Source organism: Lissotriton helveticus, chromosome 3_1, assembly GCF_964261635.1.
Source record: "Lissotriton helveticus chromosome 3_1, aLisHel1.1, whole genome shotgun sequence".
NCBI classification, from domain to species: domain Eukaryota; kingdom Metazoa; phylum Chordata; class Amphibia; order Caudata; family Salamandridae; genus Lissotriton; species Lissotriton helveticus.
Genome location: NC_136061.1, coordinates 2010914034 through 2010933501, shown reverse-complemented (window position 1 = coordinate 2010933501; position 19468 = coordinate 2010914034). Strand labels below are relative to the sequence as shown.

The following is a 19468-nucleotide window of genomic DNA, read 5'->3' as shown; positions in this document are numbered from 1 at the left end:
CAGACAACAGCTGTGGCAAGTACGCAGTGAACTGAGTGTAGGAGATGATGGAGTGGTGCTACGAGGGCATCGCATTGTCATGCCAGAAAGCCTCCAACAACGAGCTTTGAGCTTGGCACATGTAGGACACCAAGGCATGGCCAAGACAAAAGCTCGCCTGAGGAGTAAGGTGTGGTTTCCGGCAATGGACAGCCAAGTGGAGGCAATGATACGGTCCTGCCATGCCTGCACGATCACTGGAGGAGATCCTGTCCCAGCACCCGTTATCACTGAAGAAGCACCCCAGGCGCCTTGGGCTCAACTCAGCATAGACTTTGGCAGCTTCCCGGACGGAAGGCACATGCTGGTGCTAGTTGATTCCTTCTCAAAATTCCCAATCGTGGAAGTCATTGCATCCACTGCGTTCCCGCAGGTCAAGAAAGTTTTAAACCGTGTGTTCGCCACGATGGGGCTCCCCGAAGAACTCAAGTCTGACAACGGACCCCCCTTTCAAGGAAGAGAGTTCCAGGCATACCTGGAGGCTCTCCGGATCAGGCACCGAAAAATCACCCCGTTGTGGCCCCAGGCCAACGGGGAGGTGGAAAGGTTGATGCGAACATTAAATAGGGCTCTCCGCATAGCTGTAGACAATGGTGAAGACCCAGAGGCAGCCCTGGATCAATTCCTAGGAGCCTACCGTCAGACACCTCACTCAACGACCAAGTGTGCCCCCTCCCACGTGCTGTTCAAGCGAGCTCCGAGGGACGGCATCCCCACTGCGAGTACGTGGGTGCCGGAAGAAAGAGACGCGGAAGCCACCCAAGCCCGAAGACAAACCACTAACATCAAAGCAAGCGTGCATCGCCACGCCAAAGAACCAGATATCCGAGAAGGGGACGCAGTAGTGGTCAAGGATCGTCACCCAGGGTGGAAGTTCCGAACTCCATTCGAGCCCGAAGCGTGGATAGTGGACCGAGTACAAGGAACAATGGTCACTGCAAGGAGAGACTGCCAAGTGGTGACAAGAAACGTATCATGCTTCAGGAAGGTGATCGACACAGCCGCTGGGCATCAGAGGGCAGGAAGAATGGAGCCCGGAGACCAGGATGACGTGGACTTCGACAGTTTTCCGAGTCCGGCTCCTGCCCCGCCATGAGGGGACACTCCGCCACGGCCAATGCCACCAGGCCCCGACATCGGGCGGAGTCAGCCAAGGGCCGAAGAGGCGAGCGAAGGTTCAGGGACAACCCCGGCCGGGGTTGTCGAACTGCCATGGACCCGGAACCACCGCTACAGCCTGAGGCCCAATCCGAGGCCTAGCCAGCGGCTGATGGACTTTGCCTTGTCCTCCCCCTGAACACGAGTCTGAGAACGTGCCGGCTGAAAGGGACTAAAATAAAGGAGGGATGTAGAGAGCCACACGGGCTCTCACACACAATGTATCTTTCCCCCACGCACGCACGCACGCACAACCTCGGGGCGGGCTCGCGCCGAGGTATAAATAAACATGCGGAAGACCGCTCGGGGTCTTTCCGGCTAACTAGCGATCAGAGTCAGTGTCCCTCATTAGTGTGCAGTGTCCACGTGGTAGGCCTTACCTTGCTCCATTACACATCCATCCACCCATTAATCCTTGATGTGTTAATGTTAACATATATATCTTAATGTTTGGTAATTATAACATAAATATGTAAATATTTGCAGTTGTTTATAAATTGGACGTTTTGTCGCACACCTTGGCACACATCTGTGCTATCAAAAATAAACACAATTCTGCTCTATTAAAAATAAACCCAATACACTTGGCATCGTTGCTGCTTGTTAGATGTTTATTAATTGAACGTTTTGTCGCACACCTTGGCACAATTCTGCGCTATAAAAAATAAACACAATTCAGCGCTATTAAAAGTAAACCCAATACACTTGGCATCGTTGCTGCTAGTTTTTGGCATCCAAATAAACACAATTCTGCGCTATGAACCAATACACTTTATATATTATTTCCATGGGTTTGGCATGGCATCCTAATAAACACAATTCTGGTGTTAATTCTGCGCTTAAAAGTAAACACAATACACACCTTGGCACAATTCTGCGCTATAAAAAATAAACACAATTCTGCGCTATTAAAAGTAAACCCAAAACACTTGGCATCGTTGCTGCTTAACACAATTCTGGTGTTTGGGCCATCGTTGCTGCTAAACACAATTCTGGTGCCACTACGCCATAGACCGTTAGAATTGGGATTTACGTATACTCCTCCAGGGCAACCCTAGAAGTATACGGGACTGGGGTAAGGAGGTCATATCTAAACAGAAAGACATGTGGAACTCTGAAAAAGAGGGGAACCTCGTCTAATCGTTAGAGGAATGCACAACCTGATCACAGTTTGAGCACTACTGTCATTGGCATCATTGCTGCTTAACACAATTCTGGTGTTTGGGTCATCGTTTCTGCTTAACACAATTCTGGTGTTTGGGGCATCGTTGCTGCTTAACACAATGCTGGTGTTTGGGGCATCGTTGTTGCTTAACACAATTCTGGTGTTTGGGGCATCGTTGCTGCTTAACACAATTCTGGTGTATCGTTGCTGCTTAACACAATTCTGGTGTTTGGCATGTTTATATTTCCATGTGTTTGGCATCGTTGCTGCTTAACACAATTCTTGTGTTTGGCATGTTTATATGTAATGCACAACCTGATCACAGTTTGAGCACTACTGTCATTGGCATCGTTGCTGCTTAACACAATTCTGGTGTTTTCGTTGCTGCTTAACACAATTCTGGTGTTTGGGGCATCGTTGCTGCTTAACACAATTCTGGTGTTTGGGGCATCCTTGCTGCTTAACACAATTCTGGTGTTTGGCATGTTTATATTTCCATGTGTTTGGCATCGTTTGTTTACACTGCTTGTTTAGATTTCACATTTCCATGTGTTTCACTTGCGATGTAATCGTTAACGATGTATATGTTATTGCGATGCACTACCATGCGTCCTGATGACATGCGCTGTGATGCCGGCCGCGATGTAATAGTCGCGTTGCAATGGCAGCGCGATGCGATATATTCGAAGTAATGGGTGTTTCCCAATTTATTCCATAGCAAGACCCGACAGATGTGATTGAAAGCTCCAGAGAAATATTGCAGCAGTGCTGCAGCTTTGCCGCAAGGCAATAATCCGATGTCTCCAAACGTTACGCTTCTTTAATACAATAACCAATATGGTGCCCTCCCAATCTCCTTGGTGGTGCTCCGCCTCTCAATTAAGATTATCGCCTTCTCGGAAGTATACAAATTATTTAAAATATTTGAGAAACTGTGAAGGCTGATGAAGCTTTACGTTTACTAAGAATTTAAGGTATTCAACAACTCTTACCTTTAAGGGCAGTCAGGTCTGAGAAATGTAAATGTATCAATTCCAGGTAAAGACATAAAATGATCTTTTCTTTGGCTGCTATGAAGGTGCCAAACAGGTTGCCTCCTGTTAATATCGCAATCAATCCATATTCCAATTTTTGGAAATCTATGCACTTTTTCATCATTTCAAATAGATTGAGGGATCATTTATTTGCCACTAACATCTTTCTCTGAGTAGTACTGTCACCTATCGAAGTTTCCTTATACTAATCAAGTTTTTAATTATGGCAAAAATACTTGATCAATCGTAAGAAGGTTGGTTGGCACACAGCTTTCACCTCTATGTAAACTCATAAAATAAGGAAGATGAAAATTACTATAAACTTAAACATCAGAGAGATGTGCTCAATGCTCTCGGATTGGGAAGCAGATAGCTAACTCCAGAAGGGATGAAGAAATCCCATTCCTTGGGTCTTGACAGTGCATTCTCTTTTAACATTTATGATTTGTTCTAGATTTCATATTGAAACATCTGTCAGACTGTCCTTGAGTTCAGCATATATCTACACCCTTCAAGAAACATCTGTCAGCGCCCCTGACACATTCTGTACCTCCTTCAAGAATGACTTTTGACTAATGTACATTTTGTATAATAGTGTTGCTGCCTGATGAGGCGTGAAGACTCTTGGTGGTAGGGGTTACTTAAGGAACTTTTAACTCCGAGTAGATTTGAGGGGCTGTAAGGGGTCTAGTGCCATTATTGGCAACATGCCCACCCACATTCTGAGCATGCATGAATAAATAAATACACAACACAACTTCTGTTATGGGAAAATTTCGCTGCAGGTTTATTCCATACAAAAGTATGTAATATGGTGGGCTATCTTACGGGCGATCCATGGGCAGGCAGCTGTAACCAATCTATGCTGCCTGTTAGTGGTAGAGGTTACTTAAGGCACTTTTAACTCTGAGTTGATTTAAGGGACTGTAAGGGGTCTATTGGAGACATTGTTTCTCCACGTTCTTGCGCTCATGAGGTGGTATTCCTGTCCTTAATGTTAAAATGAAGGGTGCTGCAGAACTCTGTGTCCTTTCCACACTGCAGTAATTAATCCTAAATGTTAGAATGCATGTTGAGCCCACTGTCTTCCGGTGTCTGGTCAAGAATGGAAAGAACTTTCTGAGCATTCGTGTAAGAAAAGCGTTGCTTTGCTGTTGCAATCATCCGTGCTAATGGAGACAGACCAGTATTTTTCATGAGCACCAGCGCCAATAATTAGGAATCTGTAGTTTATTCATGTCAACTAAGACATTTCTTCAGCGTTGTGTCCCTAACATAAATATGAGAAGAGGTTGGGTTTCTGAATGTTATGTGCACATCTTGTCTGGATTCATTTTTTGCAAACTCCTACTGTTCTTCCCTCACAAATGATATTAGATTAGAGGAGACTGGGCCGTGTAAATCGTAGGCATAACTCCCAGATGCCTTGCATTAAAGCCATGTTACCTGCTAGTTTGCTAGAGTCCATCCAGGACTCTGTTTTTAAAAGCTGTAGAAAACACCTTACCACCCCTGATATTCACCTTAAACCTGTGGGGATCTGTGATTGAAGAGGCTCTGACCGTGACAGAAACACACAGGACTATGAAGAAGTCAGACTGACTTTATGAATTCCCCAGCTCTTTTCATTTATCAGCACCCCAAGCATATGATTTTTCTGTCGAGGAGGCTGTGGACGGACAAGAGTCCCTTCTTTTTCCCCTCATCAGGTCACCACGAAACTATACTTTTGGAGAACGTGGTTAGAAGGAAAGGGTAGTGATAATAGCTGCTCTGGTTTGTCTCCCAACCCAGCACCTGCCAGGGGAGCCTGGCTGTCTTATGTTGGCTCCCCAATAACTTACTCGGACCCTGCTTACATTAGGGTAGAATCCCTAAAGATTCTATGGGACTGAGGGGGTGAACTGGGTATGAGGCTGTGTGTGAGTATATAAAACTGCACTGGGCCTTTCAGGCTGTAAATGGGTTCTTATACTGCACTGAGCCTTCGAGGTTGCACGGAGGCTCCATTCGGCATGTTTGCCAGCACTGAGGTCCTTACATTTGTACAAGGCTAGTGAGGCTTAATTTATGGGTGCATGAGGCTCCTAACACGACTAATAGTTTGAGACTGTATTGGAAGTAGAGGGCTGTTCTGACCATATGGTGTCAAATATGGAGTTGCCAGTATATCCCTGGGGGTCAAATGGTATGTGAAATACCTTAAGCTACTTCTGTAACTTTAATTTCCTTCATGTCTATGGGAGTAATGTCACTGTTCAATATGGATTTCGCTTGCCGTTGTTACGAGGAAGAGTTAGAACCAGTGAAGAAGGCTAGCACAGTGGTACACTTTGTTTAATTTAAATAGCTCCGGTTACTGCACACTAGCGCTTGGGCCAGAGACCTGCAGTGAGGAATAGATCCACAAATACAGGGCTCTCTCCCTTCATTCGAACACATGGAATTACGCTGCATCTTCTGTTTGGAAGTAAGACCCTTCTATATTTGAGGCTTAGCTAATTCTTCTTTTACATATGACTGCAACATTTCTCCCATGATCTACCTTTCATTACTGTCAAATGCTCACCTTCCGCTCTCATTCACGGCATGTCTTTCTCCTGTTCTCAGCACTCACCACCACTCGCCACCTGTCCCTTCTCCACAGTTTTGCTATTTCCAACTGCATACCTCCCCCTCAGTTTTCCAGTCCAGCACTCTCTCTGGATTTCCCTTCAGCTCTCTGCCACACCAAACTCAATGGTCTTCAATGAACTCTCAAACCACACTTTTTACGTCTATCTCTCACAACTCTGTTCTATTTTAATCTCATACCCATGTAAAGTGCTCTGCTGCTGCATACCTAGCTTCGGAAATGTCAAACCGTATATTGCAATACAGTTCATCGCCTGTGATACCCTGATGGCACAAACAATTTCCTTACACTTTGATTTCACCCCACACCTATCAACTTTCACAAGGCCCTCTCTTGAGCTCATCCTCTTCTCTGTAGACTCTTTTTCCAGCTCTCGCTTTCCATCTTTAGGGAATGGGAGGAATGCACCCATTCCATGAACGTGCGCTGCTTCTCATCTCAGCTCTAGACTTGTCTGTATTCCCAGATTTGATAATCTGGTATGATCAAGAGATCCGAAATCAGAGTAAATTCACACCAAGCCTTGTTTCCTATGCTTGGGGTCGACTCCCCCCCCCCCCCCCCAAAAAGAAGAAACACCAAATATCTTAGCGATATAATGAAATGGGCAGAGGATGCCATCACAAATCTACATGTTGAGAAAATCCATATAGTTGGATTTCTTTTGGCATCAAAGTGTTTGTAAGAATCAAGGCAACCGGACACATGTGTCTGCCACTAAAGTAATGAATACATCCGCAGTTAGGCACATTACATTAATACCAACCTAACACTCATACAATGTACGCATGGGAAAAACATTATAAATGTATTTGAAATTGACATTATGGTGGATGTTAATTTCTTGCGGAAGTTGTGAACATTTGCAGGTTTTTGGTGATAGTGTGTGATGATTTCTCAGAAAGTCCTTCGCTGCCCGTGGGTCACTTTACGAAATGCTGCAACCACCAAACATGACAGGCCCATATGGGTAGCTTTCAACAGAAACAGTGTGAAATCTTTAACAGTTTTTTCCTCTAGATTTCTGTATGTATTCAATCCATGAAGTACATCATTATGTTTAAATGTCACCTTCCAAAATTAAAAAAAATCCAATCATGGTAGGTTGCAGGGGAGATATGTTCGCACTTGTTAGAGGCACAGTTAATACTAATAGCTAACAGTCTTAATTTTCTTTGTTTTTCTTTCTTTTTCTTCAGGATACTTCTTCTGGCATGGACTTTAGCTCTTCCTTAACGTCTTCCATGGCCTCCCACCAGTTCGAAGATCAATCTGTAAGTGTTATTATCATATACTACCAAATACATTGCCTAAAGAGCTATGCACTTTACAGACATTTCTAAAGAGAAACTAATGTAAAAGTTCAACACTTCAGGGTGAGCTGAAATATTCACGAGTAATACTTTTTGAAGCAGCAAATTGTGTGTGCTGGTCATTTTATATAAAACATGCAGTCAAGAGCATGCATAGGCAGTAAAAATACTTGCCACTTTTGATCCGACCTGCAACAACTAAAGATTTTGTTTTAGACATTTAATCTGAAGACTTGATTCACATATTTTGGGAAGAGAATAGGCTTGTCGGGAGAGAAACCATATACATTATTTTTATCTAACGAATGTTTTCCAATTACCTTACAAAACTTTACAGAACTTATTTGAAATTTTTGCTGCACCGAGATCATTTTCATTTCAGGATATTTCCCTTTGTGCCCTGTTTTAATTTAATAGTCTTTAATGAGTTTTTGTTGGCCATTGCTGCCTTTCTGTCGATTCAGTGGGTATTGTTGCTACTATATTAATTAATTGATACCTTCATCTGTGTGATCAGCTGGGTGCGATTCATAATAATGTTATTTCTTTGGCTACTAACATGTTTTTAATATCTGCATCTGAATGACTTCTTTGTTGCTGGCTTCTCAGAAACAATGCTCCAAAGTTTACAGGACACTAAGATCTCACTTCAAATCCAAAATGTTGGCAAAATGGCAAAAACACGTTTTCATGTACACATGAGCGTGCTTCTGTACGGGGATACCATAACACACCCACTGTCCACAAGCAAATATTTATAAAGCCAAAGTAATAAGGCAGGCTCATAAACTACACCTGGTTAATGTTGAATTAACACATTCACTGACCTGCTATTCTATTGTTAATATTATTATTTGTATTATTGTTATTATAAATAAATGATTGTTTCCTTCTTTATTATGTAGACTCCTCAACTGGGCTTATGCTGCTATGGAAGATTATTCAGTTAAGTAGCTTGCCCACTCTAACAATTAACTTGCTAAGAAAGAGGACATATATCACTTGCAATGCAATGTTGCTGCAGGTGTTGACATGAAAAGTTGCCAAGCAAAAAAGAGAATATTGTACACATTGCCTTTCTCATTTAAGGTGTCGCTTTGAGACGAGCCGCTTTAGCCTCATATAAAAAAAAAAAAGAACAAATGGTCATATTTATATACATTCACTGAAAACAACAAGTAATAAAGTGACATTATTGTTAGGTAGTGTAATATTATCTTCGCATTAAAAAAACGTAGAAATTCACTGATAAAAGCAAAGGCTAAAGGGAAGTTATAGTTGGGTGAAAATGTCAGTTAACCCATGCCATTTTAAACTATCAAAACCATTGACATTCACTAGTTCTGCTTATCTCAAGTAACCGGACCTCGAGGCCTAAATTAACTATAACTTGTGCTTCTGCCAGGCACAATGTTGTCATCAATAATGTAACTTCAGATGTTACAGTCATATTATCAGTGATGTCACAGAACATGTCACTAGTGATGTAATATGGGTGGTAATTAGCAGCGCATGGTGAGGGAGTGAGGTCTAGTTACTTTGGGGAATGAGTCAATCAAATCCAATTTTGAAAAAATATGTTTTTGGGCCTAGGGAGCGTCCCTCATTTAAATCTGTTTTCCAGGACTCAGGACTGAGTCTTGAGTACTAAGAAGGCTGCATCCACATCGTAGTTGATGTGGTGGTAGCCAATAAGATCTCGCCTCAGGAATCTGTCTGTTCCGCATAACCTACGCGACATGAAATGTGTAAGGTTTTTTAGCCTTAATTTCACAAAAACTACTGAACGGATTTACACCAAATCACAAAAGCATGCTTTCTGGACCAAGATCTAACTTTCTGCTAAATTTGGTCTAAATTCATTCAGAGGTTTTGGCTGTAGCTTTTAATATTTCTGTGAACAATGAATGAGAAAAATGCATTTTGGGATGCCCTGATTTTGCATTGACTCCCCCACACCCCACCCCCTTGAATTGCCTTGAAACTTTCCAGATTAGAGCTGATGTGGAAAAAAGTTGCTTTTAGAACGTTTCGCGAAAATTCTTCAAAAAACTGCAAATTTATTAGGAAAAACAAAAAACGGTTTTCCTTTGGAAATAAGCACAGTTCTAACTTGAAGTACCCAGTGGCAACCACCACTGGAAGAGATATATATCTCAATCAGTAGGTCAGCCCACTTTATCCATTAACTGTCTTCCACTGTGAGTGACATAATTTGGCATGAGCATATGTACCAGCTGCCTGAATAGGAGTGCAGTTCAGTAACAAGGCTGGTGTCTGTGGGTTACTAAGCTGCTCCTTTATTTAAATTACTTTTACATGTTTGACAACAATTTTTTGTCTGTTTTGTTTTTAAAAAGTGGATGTTTGGAAAGTTCAAACTTTATTGGCTTTGCCAATGCATGTTTATTTTAGTTAAGGACCCAGTGCATCATGCTTCAGTAGTTGATTATAACTTATTCCTGGACAGAAAGTTTTAAATACATGAGCATAACAGAGTTATTTTATGCAGTTTAGGGAAATGGAATAACTTACGGTCATCTTTATAAGAAGGAATATGAATGCACATCTTTTTCTCTTGAGGGTATTTAGAAGGTGGAAGCACTAGGCTTCTGCCTGTCCCTAACCCTCCACCAGTCGTTGGCTGGGGCTATCCAGCGACCCCCATACCTGGCCAATCCAGCAACTGTATGGACCCCGTAGGAAGTGCCCTACACCCAGGGGCTATGATGTATGCCCACTTTATAACGCTGGGACATTTTACTGTCCTTTTGAATAACTCCACGAACAAGAGGCTTCAACGCTCTTAGATACTATGAGCTCTTTCTCTCTTAAGCAACACACCAAGGAGGCGATACTTTAGATCAGGTATTTTCTAAAGTGAATCTGGTGGTGTCACAACCATCCCCTCTTGTATGGTCTGATCACCACCTTATTTCATTCTCGTGGCTTCAAACATGTATTAGGTTACGTCTTAAGGAAAATACCTGGACCTCCTATCGAGCCTACCGCAATATACAGCAAGATGACTTGAGGATAACCTTGACAATAAACACACCGGCTCTGACCGGTTGTATGGAAGAGGACACCGCACCCTTAAACAGCTGGATCCTAGAGACCATCAATAAGTTAGCCCCTACTATAAAGTGTACTCAAACGGAGGTGAAACCATCTCCCCCCTGGTTTATTGATGAGCTGAGAGCATGCAAAAAGCGTTGCAAACACGTTGAAAGGGTATGGAGATGTATTATCAAGTCAGAAGATTAAGCATCTTATAAGCTTGCATTAAAAAGATACCGTGTGAAGGTGTCTCTAGCTAAAAAGACCTCCGAAAAAGAGATTGAGGCGGCAGACACCAAGTCAAATTAGATTGTTTAAATTTTCAATTCCTTTCTCAGACCTGAGGTAATACCTAGAGAATGTAAACCATCATCTGAGTGGTGTAAGGAGTTAGATTCATTGTTTTATAAAAAGATCAATACCATCCAGGCCAATCTTCTTAACATTGTACAAACTGACCAGATGAATGTGGATCTCCTGGAAGACCACATCTCTTTCACCGTACACTCCTCCCTGGCCAATTTCGACCCACTGCCTCTCTAAATGTCACTAATAGTGATAAAATGCCTGAAGTCAGGCTCCCCTTTGGACCCACGTCCTACTGATCTGTTAACTATTGTTGCCCAACCTATCAATCCTATAGTAAATAATATGCTAAATACCTTGCTGGCGACTTGCATGGTCCTTGCACGTTGTAAAAGGGCAAAAGTGATCCCTTTCTTGAAAAAACCTTTGGCTGATCCAAAGTAATGAGCAAACTAAAGGCCCTCTCCCTGCCTTCTCCACAACTTTGGAGAAGGAAGTCAAGCGTCAATTGTCCCAATACCTGGAAGGTAACAAAATATTACTTCCCAGTCAAATAGGCTTTCAACCCCATTTCAGCACTGAGACAGTGCTTCTGGAAGTAGTGGAGCATGACAGAAGCATTCTTGACGAGGCATGCAAGGCCATTCTCATCATGTTGGTGGACGTACCCCAGGGATCAGCTCTAAGCTCCACCCTGTTTAACATTTACCTCACGCCATTGGCAATCTTGGAAGAGTCATTGGGCGCAAAAGTAATTTCTTGCTCTGATGATACATAGCTTCTCTTCTCCTGTGGTAGGGGAGAGGAGCTGGACTGGGAGCTCATTTCTAAATGTCTTGCTAAGGTGTTTCAGTGGTTGGCCCTGCACCAACTGAAATGCAACTCGGATAAGACAGAGATTGTGATCTTCATAGATGCCCCTCCTAACTTACTGAGAACTTTCTGGCCTAAAGATGCGCTGCACCCAGGCCCGCTTCAAAATTCTGTGAAGAATCTTGGCATTAAATTTGACAGTACCCTCTCTTTCCAACTACAGATACAAGCTTTAATCTGCTCATGCTTCAGCACTCTTCGTATGCCGAATAGATTCATACCTTTCCTGTCTGAGTCTGCTGGCAAATGGCTTATCCAGGCTCTGATCAGGATCAGACTAGATTATGGGAATGCCCTTTATCTTGGACTCCCTGATTACCTTCTCAATAGACTTCAGGTGGTGCAGAATTTGGCAGCCGGACTTCTACTCAAACTTCCACCTAGGACTCAAATATCTACCCACCTGAAGGCCCTTCATTGGCTACCTGTAAAAAAGAGGGGGCAATTTAAGGCCATTGTATTAATGCATAAGGCCTAGCACGACTCTGGAGCTGGTTATCTCAGAGAGAGAATTCATGAATACACCTCAGCTCGGACTCTGCGATCTTCCTCTGCTCACCTAGCAAGCGAGCACCGGATCCACTGACTTAGAATCAGTGGTAGTCCCTTCTCCTATCTAGGGCTGGTCACTTAGAATAAACTTCTGAGAGACCGCTCCCTAGTCAGTAAGCTCGCTGTTTTCAGGAAGAAACTGAAAATGTGGCTTTTCATAAAGGCAGGCTAGGTTTTTATGTGTGATGCCTAAGGCCTGGGCGCCTGGACACTCCTTGAGTAGCTGTGCGCTGTACAAATTGTTATAACGTAACATATGAAGTGCAGAGTCACACATAATTCATAAGAACAGTGTTCAGAAGCCAACGATGGATGGATAGATGGGTGTAACTGAAAGATCTGTTATCAAATAAACAGCAGGTCAGTGGTTAGCGGTGGCCATTTGTTGAATGGGAGATAGAGACTATGGTATCATGCCTTGATCAAGGTATCCGGTCTTGATGCCAATGCTGTTCCTATAGTGCAAGAGTTATATGTTGGCGTCTTCGTAAAGTGGTTTAGTTATATAAAAGGGATCCTATGAGAAATGACTTGAGACACAACTTCAGTGTACTCCAGTAAAGAGCTATCAGATGGCCTGCTGAAAGGAAGGTGCTGCACAATTTCAAAGCACACTCAAGGCTAGAGGGGTACTATTCTGCCAAACTTTGATCTTGGAAGCAAGCTGTCGGGTGCATCAGAAATGGATATAAAGGTCGACACAGGAATACCAAAAACCTGCTTCTTGGATTGCCTTTATGATCAGGTGAGGATAAACTAAATGGCATTTCAGCAAGCAGATAAAATGCTGTATGCCAGCATATTGGTTTGAGTCAAAATGTCAATCCTGGGAGAACCTGTTCTCAGCCAAGCCTTAAGAAGAGACAGTGAGGGACAAAGGCTTAGTCCCAGAAACATGGTGAGGGCAGCACACCTCCAGAGGCTTTCAATTGTTAAGAAAGGGTTAGCCAAAATGGGTGGAATAATGCAAAGAATGTAAGGAGGTGGAAAGGAAGTGACCAGACCTCTCACTGGCAACCTACATGCACTCACTACATGTCTCTTCCCCCTCAGGGAAGGGAACAAAGCACAGGGAACCAATCAGGAAAACACAGGGGTGGGACTGAGCAGTAACAAATGGGGAAATGGGGAAACTTAATTTCAAAATGGGAGCATATCCCCTGAATACCTAGAGACCTAAAGTGAACATGCTGGGAAAAAAGAGAGTAGAAAGAGTTCCCAATGCCATACTCAGTGGCCACCAACGTGGCCTATGCTGGGGAAAAAAGGAGAGTAGAAAGAGTTCCCAATGCCATACTTGGTGGCCACCAACGTGGCCAAAGTCTGCATATAGTTCTAGTCCAAGTGTAAAGAAAACTAAAGGAGAAAACAGAATGACCACATAGACACCCTAAAAATAGAAGGAGACCGCACTAATTACCCAGCAAGACCTCAAACTTGATTTAACATTTAAAGATTAATGAGAGCTGATTTTATTATGAAGGATTGCATTTGGGGCAATATGTTTTATGAAGAGCGGATCTTCCATATAAGACCCACCATAGCAATTTACGAAATGTAAAGGAAATCGGTAGTCACTTAGTCAGCTTCGAGAACGTGAAGTGATCAAAAGTGTGCCTTGGGTTCTCATCACTCAAGGTAGAGCTCTAAATCCTTAACCCCTTCAGTGCTGCGCGAATTTCGCTGCAGTGCTGAAGGGTTTAAAAGCGTATTGGCTCATGACGGAAATGTTCCGTCATCAGCACCGGAGCACCGACGCTGATGACTGAACCGTTCCGTCATGAGCATGGAAGGGGCTAAGTATACCACTGTGAGAAAGTGGATTATTAGTTGAAGTGGATGGTAGTCCTCTTCAGGCAATCATGGCACTATTTCCTACTAGGTTCAGTTAGGTCTCAATAATTTAAACCTGAACTCAACACTTGGTAGATGTAGCATAGAGCAGACAAGCTTAACTTGGCGAAATGTGTAAAGCATCTATGTGTATGAAACTGTTAAAATGTAGACCGCACAACACCATAGAAATCCCACTCTAATTTATAAAAATAGAGTAAAATATAATGAGCAAACTAACATGGAAAGAACAAAAATATGTAGTGAAGCGGACATATAATTTTTTTCAAAGTTGGAACTGTTCCTCGGGCCAAAAGGCAAAAAGCACTAACTGAGGGTATCTGATCGGACTAGACAGGGTGAAAGTCAAAAGTTTTAATTTCGTTTTTTTTGTTTTATTCATTACTTGCAACAGCAAAAATAACAGAGCAGAAGAAAAATTATCACTTGAAACTTTTCCCAGGACAGTGCATTGCATGATAGCATAGAATACAATCCAGGTTGGACATAGGCAGTGAATCAGGCTGGATAGCTAGCAACATTTACAATCTGATAGGGCTACATCTCGGTGACCACCCATCCCCATAAAATGGCTCCAGACACATAACTCTGGCCCCCAGCATCTAGGTCCATCAGAAGGCAGGTCCAACCCAGAGGGTCCAGCCTCCATCCCCATCAGAAGTGCGGCCGGTGTAAGATGGTAAAACCATCCCCCTACTGCTGTTCGAGGTGCCCAGCAGGTTCAGGGCCACCCTGCATAATTAGGTCTCTTCCCTCCCTATGTCTGTTCTTGGGTGGGAGCAAAAGATAGTAACTGTCCAATTGTTCCTGACAATACAATAAGTTGGGAAGCCATATTTTGACAACAAGCGGGTGTATTCTTCCCCAGTGGCAAGCAAACAATTTCTTCGCCAGGAACAATGCTATGGATCTACATCGTGCACCTTCCATGGTATATTAAGAGTGCTGCCCTGCATGGCCAGTTTGGTAAGGGTGACACCACCATATCAATCATTGCATAAAAAGTATGGAATATCTGGGACCAATAAGTAGCTATATAGGCAGGCACAGCCAGACACAGTGAATAAAGTCTGCCTTGCCGGCACCACAGTGAGCACATCTGGAATCTGTTCTTAGCCCCAGGCACAGAGTTTAAGTGGAGTGTGGAACACCCGGTGTAGAAATTTAAAGTGAATTAGCTGAAGCTGGCCATTGGGGCCTAGGGCCCGGTCTGTGTGCAGGTAAAAGCCCATTCCTTGGGGGTTATCATCTTTCCCAAGCCCCACCGCTCCCATGCGTCTCTTGCCACCGGTGTTACCAGTGGGGCCCTCTTGCCACCGGTGTTACCAGTGGGGCCTTAGCCTGGGTTGTCATATATAAACGAGTAACGAGGTGCCTGCAAGATTCCACTGTCAGCAGGGTAATCAATGTCTGATATTCAGGGGGTGCTCGTGGGGAGCATGGGGCAGTGTTCTTTGCATTATGCATAGATCTGTAAATATAGAAATAAGTCTAGGGCAGTGGTCCGCTCCTGGTCTGTCATATTAAAAGCAGATAGAATTTCACCATTCAGTAACAGGTCACCCATGGACTTCACCATCTAAGAAACCAATGTGGCCAATGTATTCGAGCCATAGGTGCTTAGCAACTGCAGAAAGTGTGTAAGGGCCTGGTGTGGTGAAAATAACCCCATATCACATACCTTTCCCCCCCATGACATCTGTGTGTTTGCTACTGTGCTGATTTTTGCATGCTTGCTCTTAGTCACCTGCCTTATGAGTGTGGCGAGTGGGGCGGAGAAGGCTGCATAATGCTTTTCTAAGCCATATAGGGTGGTGGGTGCAGCAAATAAAAAGCATATTGGGTTTGCGAGCAAAGATAATAATACAACTCGAAATCTGGCACTGCCAGGCCTACCTGTTTGTACAGCAAAGTGAGAGTTTCTCAATTGACCAGAGGCAGTTTAGTGGCCCCTGCAAGTTTAATTATGAGGAACATGAGAGTGTTGAGAAATTGCCTATTCACGTGGATCGGTATGTTATCAAATACGTAGAAATGTTTCAGTAGGAGGATCATCTTCAGCAGGGCATTTCTACCATGCAAGTATAAAGTGAGTCTAATCCACTGTGCCACCTGATCTTCCATTTTTTGAAATGGTAGTGCCATTATTTTCCTTGATTATGGTCTCCCAGTCTCGGCTCACCCAAATACCAAGGCATTTGGGGGATGTACTGCACCAGGGGATGGGATAGTCAAACTGCTGTTCCGTCATTGCCAGAGTTAGGAGAAATATGGCAGACTTATTCCAGTTTATCGCTATTCCTGACAGTACTCGAATCAGGGTAAATTCTTGTGTAACAGGGGTGAGGATATGGCAGGGGTTACAAAAATAGAGTGTAATGTCATCAGCATATTGGGACACAATTAAATTGTGCGGTGAAAATGTGAGCCCCCTATGCCCATCAAGCTACCAAATGGCACAGGCAAAAGTCTTCTTCGCAGTGACAAATAACAAGGGGGAGAAGGGACATCCCTCGAACATGTCGGATGTCACACTCTGGCCCTAAGAGAAGTGCAGAGTAGATTTATTAATCAAATAAAATGCAATGGAAAACCCATGCAGCTCCATACAGCAAATAGGTACCCCCCACTCTACAGAGTCAGACGTCTTGGTGACTTCTTAACAGTACCACCACTGCGTCCTCTACTGGATCAGTATGGTGCGGAAGTGCGAATAGTGTTTGCAAATTAGGCGCAGGAAACCTTTCAGTTATAAACCTCGATCGGTCAGGGATAATCACCTGGGTAGCAGGTTCTGTATTCTGTTAGCATGAATTTTGGCAAAAATCTTCGAATCAGTGTTTATAAGCCACAGTGGGTGGTAAGAGTGTGGGCAATTTGGATGCTTATTAGGTTTTCGACTGCGTATTGTGATGGCCTCCTTAAAAGAGGGAGGAGAACCACTCTCCCGTGCCTCAGCAAAGAGAAGCTGGAATCTCAGTGCCAGAATATTTAGCATACGCTATGTAAAATTCAGGCCTAAAACCATCGAATCCCGACGACTTGCCTGTGGGCAGACCAGATATGGCCTTAGTAATTTCAAGAGTAATGTGCTCCTCCAAAAATAGTTGTAGTGGTCCCTCCAGCCAAGCCAGTGCAACTCTGTCAAAATAGGCTGTATAGTCTGCTCATGTGTTAGAGTAGTGTTTCACATATAGGTTGGTGTAGGACTCTACAAATTCATTTAAGATAGCCTTCGATATTTGCCTTATAGTGCCATCACTGCCTCACTGTGTGCCCTGGCAGTGGCAAAGCGGTACATATGTTTGACCTCCTTATACGCTTCATTTATGTACTCATCAAGCTTGGAATGGATGTCTAAGAGTATATCTGCAGAGAAATGTGTGCTATATATTATTTTTTATTAGTAGATAGAATAAAAATACAATGACAAATGTATCACAAGCTTTCATACATAAGACAACTGTGCAAAGTGAACAAGTGTAATCATAAATAGTGCAAAAATAGCAGCAGTTATGAAGGCACCATAAATCAAACAAGCAAGTCTCAAATAGGTAAAAAGTCTAGGTACATAAGTTAAAAAGATCTAAGCACTTGACATACAGATAGGTATGCAAATTCCAACATAGCAGGAGCACAGTTTAATGCATACCATTTAAGTGCAGTACCCCAGTTGCGGCCCTTTGAGGGAGTTCCGAGGGGCGGGGGAGGGGCAGGGTGGGGGTTAGTAAACACCGGAATATGGATGATTGCAGGTAAGTAAACAATTAAATAAATAAAACAAATTGCATTGTGCGCCCTGCATTGCAAAATGCGCTGCAGCGCATGCTACGAAATTCGTTTTATTCATTTCATTCTTTACTTACCTGCATTCATCCATATTCCGGTGTTTACTACCCCCCCCCACCCTACCCCTCCCCCGCCCCATCTTTCTGCCCCATGGAACTCCGTCCACGGGACGCAACTGCAGTACCCTCAGTAAATCGTATGTATTTAAAGTGCAACGTGAATTAGCATGATCCTAAATAATGCGAAGATAGCATTTCAAAAAGATGCAACATTTAACAACCAGAAATAGGAGCGATGCTAAAACCGTGACCCATTCTACTCTGATATGCAGAGAGAATTTCAACCACCTAATCAGAGCATGTTCTTTAAGATGCATCTAACCATCAGACATAGTGCAGTTGTGTCTTTAAAATGCACTGAGTCTTGTACAACCAAGAAACTCCCCAAAATATTATAAGTAGAAGATATCACTGGGAACAAATAAATGGATCCCACTTTTCTTATATTTCATTATCTGCTCCTATACACAGCAGAAAATAGCGACAATTTATCGATTTTTTTTTATACCTCTTGGCATACATAAATTCTAATCCATCAATCAATCAATCCATTTGTAGAGCGCACTACTCACACGTGAGGGTCTCAAGGTGCTGGGGGGGGGGGAGGGGTGCTGCTATTGCTCGAACAGCCAGGTCTTGAAGTCTTCTGAAGGTCAGCAGGTCCTGGGTCTGTCGCAGGCGGATGGGGAGGGTATTCCAAGTCTTGGCGGCGAGGTGGGAGAATGATCTGCCGCTGGTGGTCGCTCGTCGGATGCGGGGGACGGTGCCGTATCTTGCTCATTTTTATCTGCTATTGACCAAATGGTGAGCATCTAAGAGTTTTCCAGCACTGTAAAATGAGTGAGCTAGAGATCGAAGCTGCCATAAAAAACAAACTTTTGTTCAGATTTCGTGAATGCTTCATTATTAACCAACACCTAAAAAGTGCGACTAATGAACCTGGCACCAACCTTTTAGATATTCTTTGATATAAAAGGATAAATATCTGTTGCCAAAACAATTGTTGGTTTGACAGGTTCAGAAAATATGTGCCCAGTATCATTGCGCCTCCATGGTACATGTGAAGCATTTGTTTAAAATATTGGGAAAGCATTTTTTTAAAAATTGAGGGGTATAGAAAAGTGCCCCTCTGGGGAAAAAAAAAAATCTTTTAAAATTGGCTGCCATAAACCGTTTATGCACAAAAACGGAAATGTCCACCCACGGATTTTGAGAAATAGCGCAACGAGGAAGTGATACTACTATTTGGAGACAATTTGGGATATAGTTTTGCTGAATTTTCTAGTGCAACACTCTCTAACAACTCCCAAATCAATCATAATATACTTTTATAAATAATTTCAAAACATTTGCTGATAATGAGTCTAAATCAGGATTAACATTCCCCAAAAAGCTGGAGATTTGAGCGAAACTGAACCATATGGATGGATTATTGAACATTTTCAGGCCTAACTTCTTCCAGGTCTTCCATCTACCATTTATACTAAAGTCAGATAACATACTAAACACCCAGTCTATTCCAAAATGCAGTTGTTGATTTTGAGAAATGCAAACGCAGACTATCGCAATCCTGTAAAGAAAAAAAAGGGATGTCCATAAAAGATATTTGTATTCTACTCCGTATTTATTTT

General features: G+C 43.0%; 1 protein-coding gene across 3 annotated transcripts in view; it reads left to right on the top strand.

The window, feature by feature from the left end:
* MCTP2 (multiple C2 and transmembrane domain containing 2) overlaps positions 1–19468 on the top strand; it is an 895323-nt gene that overhangs the window by 324540 nt on the left and 551315 nt on the right. For all 3 annotated transcript variants that reach the window (XM_078683148.1, XM_078683146.1, XM_078683147.1), the window contains one exon: positions 7231–7305. In XM_078683148.1, coding sequence (XP_078539274.1) covers positions 7231–7305 — 75 coding nt within the window. The remainder of the gene's footprint in view (positions 1–7230; positions 7306–19468) is intronic.